The 7,985-nt window shown below is 39.2% G+C and overlaps 1 protein-coding gene across 1 annotated transcript; it reads left to right on the top strand.

The window, feature by feature from the left end:
• The first annotated feature begins 6,146 nt into the window (after nt 1-6,146).
• LOC106947920 (ras association domain-containing protein 10-like) lies at nt 6,147-7,953 on the top strand. The gene has a single exon (XM_015033242.1). The coding sequence runs from the start codon at nt 6,624-6,626 to the stop codon at nt 7,941-7,943; it is 1,320 nt and encodes a 439-aa protein (XP_014888728.1). The 5' UTR covers nt 6,147-6,623; the 3' UTR covers nt 7,944-7,953.
• The last annotated feature ends 32 nt before the right edge of the window (nt 7,954-7,985 follow it).

Raw genomic sequence — 7,985 nt, 5'->3', positions numbered from 1 at the left:
AACTTATTGGAAACTCAAGACAGCCATAACATTATGATTTTTTACAAGTGTATGTACACTTTTGACCACAACTGTAATGTAGAAAAACAGGTTTTCACAGCAAAATAGACTTCCCAAAGAAACACAACTAACACTCCAAATATATCAACACAGTGGCTGAAAACATATGGTTGTAAAAAAATGTGTTTATATTCTTGTTAAAGCACTCCAGATCTCAGACACCAACAAGAAAATACACTGTGAAATTGCAAAATTATATTTAGCGTGCGTACAGTGTCTTACAAAAGTATTTATCTCTCTTGAACTTTTTTACACTTTGCTACAAATAAAACTACAGACTTCAACAGCATAAGCTAGTGCATAACTGTGTAGTTTAAGGAAAAGGATACTTGGTTTTGTTCCCGTGTTGTCCCCCGTTTAGCCCCATCCATCCTCCCATCAGTTTTAACCAGCTTCCCTTTTCCTACTGAAGAAAATCATCTCGACATCATGATGCATGATGGCAGCAGGGTGTGGCTTGTCATTTTGCTATTTAGCCAAAAAGGTTTCATTCTGGTCTCATCGTTTCAGAGTCCCTTCTTGCACATGTTTGCTATGTCCCCTAAAACCTTGTTGTAACCTTTAGACAAGTCTTCTTACAAGAGTCTTTCAGCATTGCCTTTCTTCTTGTCATTTTTCCATAAGAGGAAAATTTGCAGATTTTCTGTCAGATTATTTTACCTTTGCTGTGTTTCTCTGAGCAATGCTTTCCTTTAAATGCCTGACTGTTCAGGTGGACAGCCATGTCTTTGCAGGTTTACTGTTAGAACGTGCTCTCTTTTACTCAAATTAAATGAGGTGTATTCTGAAGGAAATGAATTTCACTTTTTTCATTAAAATGAATCATAATTGAAGGAGCTGAATACATTTTAATGAAATGTATAAAATGAGAGAAAGTTTACGGGTTATAAATACTTTCCCAGGCACTGTATAATCCATTTGCCCACTAAGAACCACACTTTTGAAAACAAACATTTCCTGTGTGACAACTGACAGGATAACTCTTGATGTTCTAGACAAGTTAAAGTACACATAGCATGACTCGCTTTAGTGATTCTGCAACTTTAAAAAAAAAAAAAAAAAAAAAAACACAGGTTAAAGTATCCTGGCACTTTAGATCCCTGAGTTGGCACATCCTGGAATCAGGGTGCAAGACATTCCCGTTGAGTTCACACGTTTCTGTTGCCTGCTCCTATCTTAAGCCTTAAACCTTAAAGCTGTTTGTGGACTCCAAAAGATGCCATAAAAACTGTGAACTGTCATACACTAGACTTGTTTTGTTTGCAGTGTTTATTCTGTACAATCAGCCAAAGTGTAAGTGTACAGTGCCTTAGAATGTACTCATTACTTCTGCTTAGGTCTAACGTTGGTTTTGTGAGTGAAACGGGCAAAAACAATATGCTACTGCTACAATGTCTTAAATTACACTTCATCAAATCAGTGCACTCCTAGAAATCCTTGTTTTTAAGAGGCAGTGCACTTATGTTCAGATAGATTTGTAAGCCAGGAGAAGAGTTTCTAATCATTTTCTATGAGTGTAATACAAACACATAACAGCTGCCTTTCCTGTTGTACAAGACCAAAAAGAATCGGGAGAATCTCTTGTAGTGTTCTGTTTGGTAGCGAGGAAGTGCCTTTGGTTTCAAATTTCCAGCTTCAAAAAGATTAAACATTAAAAAAAAAAAAAATCAATGTTGCTAAACCAAATATAGGACACAAGTGACACCAATCACCACATTGCCTTTTTTTAAAGGACTGAGGATTGATTGACAGCAGGAGAAATATAGATAATGGATAAACAATTCTTAATTAGGATATTAATCGGGTTTTTTTTTTTTTTTTAAATGTTAGAAGAAAATTGATTTCCTCGCTTTAGACTTTCATTTTTAGACCCTGCCAACTGCAAGCAGAACGCAAAAACACAGAAGCAGTATGTTTAGTGCACACTTGCAGGTTCAAGTGTTTGCAAGCAGATTGTTAGAAAAACTGCGGTTGTCTTGTTGCAGTGACCGCTCTTTGAGACACGGGGAATATTTGGGTTGGGGGGGGGGGGAACAAACTGTTGGGTTTTCCTTTAGTGATGCAGACACAATTGTGTTGCTCTTAGATAAAAGTTTATTTAACAGCATGAAATCTAAAATCACATGCAGGACTGTTTTCTAGTTAAACTGGGATTTGTGTCCAAACTTTTTCTTTTTTTTTTTTTACAGCTGCTGCTGCAGCAGTATGAGTGGATCATCAAAGCTAATACTTAGACTATAAGGATCTTAATTACTTAAACATTTTACAGTTTCTTACAGAGATTTTATTCAGTTGGAAGAACTTTAATAAAAGAATTATTAAATAATTACAGACAATATCTCTGGAGGATGCAGTTATTTAGTTCAGTATTTTGTGTTACGTTTACCCTGTGTATCTTTTCACATTTATTGATCACACTCTGTAGTGAAGTGTTTCTTTTCTTCTTGTGCCTGTATGCTTTGTCCTGTGATGACATCGTCTGTATGCTGAGGCTCATTCTGATGGTAATGTTGTCACTGCTGCACTGCTGACATATAAACACTAAAACCGCAGGACTGATGGCTCCGATGGGACTAACGTCTGCTGGACTGTTTTTAAGGGAAAATAGACAGACGCGCATAAAGAGCCGTTTTCAATCATGCTACAAACATATCAGCAGTTTGGCTCTTATTTGTATTTTTGATTTTCATACGGGGTACTGGTACCTTTCTGTTGTGTGATCATCCCTGACGATGATGGCTTTAAAGTGACTTTTGAAATGACTCACGTTCACTCACTTTGGTTTATGTGTGCAGATCTTTGTTGTTCTTTTGTATAAAGGTGTTTTGTATAAAAGTATATCTTAGCCTTTTCTTGGTACAGATGTGTGATATGTTTTCCTACTCATCAGCGTAAAGTGGTTGGAGCAACGGAGAGAAAAGAAGCTGTGTCGTTTCCCGTGTTCTTCTCATGGTCTTGTCTTTGCTTCGTGACATTTTGATGCCTTCTTGACAACACTAGATATTTTGTAGCTTTCTAGATACTTTCTATGTATGCAACATCAAAGTTTAATAAATCTAAAAGAAACAATGGCTCCTGCTTTTTTCACTTGGATGCAGGCACATCATAATACTGGTTCATTTGAATACTAGCAAAATGTGGGGGTTTTTTTAACTGTTTTTTTGTAAAAGGTGAATAAGTTCATTACACATAGAATGGTATAGTTTAACTGGATTTTTTTTTATTATTACGTCTTACAGTAATTCCTACACACACACACACACACACACACACACACACACATCCTTTATTTAATAAAAATGAAAAGTACATCAGACAAAAATGTTTTTTTTCTTGTTTGTTTCAGAAATGTTAGGGTTTTTTTAACATGTAGGTGTCTTTGTGATTTCTACACAACCATGAAGAAGATGGCTGACATATTTGTCCAGCAGACAGTCATATGGTGTGAGCCACAGAGGTTTTCTCTAAAAAAAAAAAAATGCTGTTCAGAGTTCTGTATCTAAGCTATTAAAGAAAAGTTGAATGGAACAAAAGATGTGGTAGACAGAGATACCCAAACAGAGAGGACTGCTGCCTTGTGAGAATTGTAAAGTCAAAGCAATAGTTTAGGGGAGATGCAACATCATTGGTGTTAGTCCACTGTGATCCACCAAGTCCCAAAGCAGCACAATTGTCCAACAAGAGATTTGAGATTACCTCATCCTTTCTTCTTCTCCTAAACTTTCTGGAGATGTTAGTTTTCCAATACCTGCCATCATTACCTGAATCTGGTTTGATGACTGTAGGGTCACTGTGGTCAGTTAACCAGCAAGCATGTCTGACTTAAGCCTGAAGGAGAATTATGGGGATTGTCGGGATGAAGATGAGACACCAGCCCCACCGACGTAAAGGAGGTTGATGGTGTCAATCGGCCAATTCATTGGCCGATTGCCTCCCAACATGTTGCACTGACGTATTAGAGCCCTAATGCAAAATTAGCCCAAAGTATTGAGTCAGCAGCTTTTTATTAATATCATTTAATTTAGTAGTTTTCTGTGAAACAGAATTCTGGATTTTTGTCAGCTGTAATACATCATCATCATCACCAAAATGAACAGAAATAAAAGCTTGAAATATACCACTCTATGTGTATTAAATCACATTTTTGCATTAAATTACTGAAATAAATATAACTTTTTAGTTTATCTATCAAGATGTGTCTATGAAATGTCATGTTTGAATCATGAACCTCTACTATGGATCACCTCCTCAGCAGTCCTACACAATCTTAGAAAGTCTGGGATGTTAAGTATTTTCCAGTCGTGCATATTTATTGAAAAAGAAAAGTGTGTATGAGAAACTTTTGCTTTTCCAGATTTTATTCTCTCTTTTATTATAAATGTATTGAAACATTTCTAAAGCACGTTGTGTTAACCATTGTTTTAATGCTATGTTTTAAATAAAAGATTGACACACAGAGATTGTATTTTTATCCTTCTGTCAATCTGTCCTTCCACCAATCCATGCCATCCGTTCATCCAGCCCGTCATAATGTGGCTTTTTGTAGGTTCTGTGTTTAAACACTGTAGTTGTATAAAACTCATAGTAGAAATTCATATTTATACATTTTTATTTATTTATTGCTATGAAATTTTAACTCAAAGGATGAAATTGTGGAAATTTTACATTTTAACTGAACTATCCTCACATCAACAGCAGAGGGCGGTGTTGCTTTATCTCCCCGGGGAGATGTGAAGCGTTTATCACCAAGATGAGAGAGATCGCCACCAGAGGGAGATGCAATGGGTTCAAAAGCGAACATTGAGCACTAAAATAATGAATGTAGTTAAAGCAGTCATGGCAAGTCCAAGACCTGATAGAAGTGAACAATAATAGTTGGAATATTCTCAGACAGTTCCTTCAGAATAAAAAGAAATCACTTTTTTTTTTTTTACCCATTCCTGGAAAGAATCGTATGAATCCTCCTTATCCTTATGTGAAATATGAGACAGGATGGTTCATGAACATAGATTACCTCAAGATGATGGCCACATATGAAGGGGAAATTTTGTTTTGCACTGGTTCTCTTAAATAAAGCACCCTGTAGATATTCGTCACACTTTAGCGATCAACTTGTAGGTCCAAAATATATATATTTTTTGTGAACAAGAATCAGACTGAGCGCTTGTTTTGCATTTAGCTCGTTCTACATTAACATTGTAAAGCCAAATCTTTGAAAACAATTAACAGAGAGGCTGTCCTTATTTGGCTTTGTAGCTTTTTCTATAATTTTAGATTATAGGACAACTAAGATCTGAAATATTACATTTTATTAAACAAGTAAAGCGTGAACAAACTTTTGTCATTTGTTATCAATTTGTTATCGATGTGTTAAGAATAAAACTGTTTTGGATTAACTTAACTTGCACATAAGTGCAACATGTAAACATACACTTAGTTTCCATAGATTAGCCATTTTTTTTAAAAGTCTCCATTCAGCTACAGTTCAGTTAACTTCTGTCTTGGTTGAGGTCACACTATGACTTAAATTTCTTACCGTGCCTGTCTGGATCCTCCTTCATAACTTGGCTCAGTCCATATTGAAAAGTTGCACACAGCACATGACTGCAAGAGAAAATTTAGAAGTCACAGAAATATCTCTAAATCCACAATATACACATTTACAGCTTTCACTTCCCAAAACACTACAGGCCAAATGTTCTATATAATTTCTGCACAATGTGCAAACAAATAAAAAGGAAAGTTGAAATAGAGGAAAGATCAGAGATCATTTAAGACAGAAAGGGGAATAATAAAGACCCACTGGAAGGATTCATAATAACTCCAGATGAGCATTCTTACATCCAGGTAGGAATGTATTCATTCTTACGTGTGTACAATATAGTAAAAACTCTCATTGTTAAAGAGAAGCGCAGAAGGACACTTCTCTAAATAATCTCTAAGAATTATCATATCCCACCTGGATCTCTTTGGCCATTTTGGGGGGAAATGATCTGTGGACTGAAAAGACTTTTTTTGTTATCGTTGTTTGTTAAAACACAGATTCCAAAGGGTGTAAGAAATTGCATAATTTCTTACATGTGTGTTCAGGACGTATTGTGCAAAAATAAAAGTTTGATGTTAAGAGTTTCCAACGAGAAAAGATCCATGCAATGAAACTACTCTGAGCTTGAAGTAGCACAATAAAACCCTTGAATATGTTTAAAATGGAAATAAGGATTCATCCTATGACCTGTTTTGGCTCCTCCTCTTAAATCAGCGGCAAATAAAACAGTTAAGCTCAATATGGAGCCGTTTGGCTGACAAGCGGTCACGTGATCTCAGCCGAAGCAGTCGGCACTCTTAAACGTGCACAAAAGTTTCCCCCTTAGTGGACCAAAGGAACACACACAGGGGAACACATGAGACTCCCATCATCCAGCTCCAAACTTCAAACTTCTCCGATCCGTCTGGAGGCGCTCCACGAACGGACCTTGATGCGCATTTTTCTTTGACCGATGTCAGTAGTGCTTTTCCTTCCTTACTTTTTCTTTTAGAAGAGAGATTAGCATATATATTTGACTATGGGGTCTCCCTCAGCTCCAGAGGAGAGAAAGATTTCTGTGTGGGTCTGCCGAGAGGAGAAGCTGGTCCTCGGCTTGTCAAAGCGCAACACCTGCGCTGATGTCGTGAAAGTGCTCCTGGAGGAGCAGTGCGCGCAAACCGGCCTTTCCACGGCGGACTCCTACTGCATCGTGGAGAAATGGAGGGGCTTCGAGAGAATTTTACCGAACAAGACCAAACTTTTAAAGCTGTGGCTCGCGTGGGGAGACGAGCGGAAAAACGTCAAGTTTCTGCTGGTGAAAACAGACGCCTCTTTGGAGAACCGCAGGGCCCGGAGCGCAGAGGCGCGTGTGGTGCCGAGCAAGCAGAGCCCCTGCATCACCAAAGGGTCTCCGAGGTCCAACATGGCCTGCATCTCGCCGGAGAAACAGCGTCGGATTGTGAGGAAAGCTTTCAGAAAGCTGGAGAAGATCAACAGGAAGAGGACGCGCGCGGCGCACAGAGACGCATCCAGTGCAGAGAAGATGGAGACTTTGGTTCATCTTGTTGTGTCTCAGGACCACACAATCCGACAGCAGGTTCAGAGGATCACAGAACTGGACTCAGAGATCGAAAGGTGTGAGGCAAAGGTGCATCTGGACAGAATTAAAAGACACGGGGTCAATTACGTGCAGAACACGTATCTGGGCGCAGTTTACGTCCCAGCGCAGGAAGGAAAGGGACTTTACTCACAAGAGACGTTTGCCAAACTTGAAGAGTATGCTCGGCAGTGCGAGGAGGTGCTGAAGCTACAAGAGGACCTTTCTGAACAGGAGGCCCTGATGGATACGATCACAACTCGCATTCAGGAGGAGCTGAACCTCCGCTGGATGCAGCGCAGGAAGGAGGATTTGCGCATCAAACGGTCCTCATCTCTCTCCTCCTCCCAGGAAGACTCAGCGTCGCAAAGCGCGCAATTTATGGAGGAAGAGAGGATCAAAACGCAGCTAGATGCGAGCTTATACATCGGCCTGCGACTCAACGCGGATTTAGAGGTTATTAGGGGCGATTTAGAGCTGTCCCAGCAGATTGGCGCTGCCAGGGAGAAGGAAATGAGGGATTTGCTGGACAAAGTGAACAGTATAGACATGGAGAAGGAGGACGCCGATGAAAAGACGCGCCACGGGACGGATGACAAGGAGACCATGACTGACACTTTGGAAGGGGAAAGCGAGTGGGTGGAGCAAGCGAGAGGTCTGTCTAAAACAGAAAATGTGAACGACGACGACTCAGACACAGGCTTAAGTTCTCTGCACAGTCAGGACTCAGACGGCCTCCCAGTGTGGGAATCACTGGTTTGAGATTTTACAAGAAAAGTGGCTCATATAGAGGCATTGTGTTCA

Source organism: Poecilia latipinna, unplaced genomic scaffold, assembly GCF_001443285.1.
Source record: "Poecilia latipinna isolate Pla-1442-1.1 unplaced genomic scaffold, P_latipinna-1.0 Scaffold262, whole genome shotgun sequence".
Taxonomy (NCBI): domain Eukaryota; kingdom Metazoa; phylum Chordata; class Actinopteri; order Cyprinodontiformes; family Poeciliidae; genus Poecilia; species Poecilia latipinna.
This window is presented reverse-complemented; position numbering and strand designations above follow the sequence as displayed.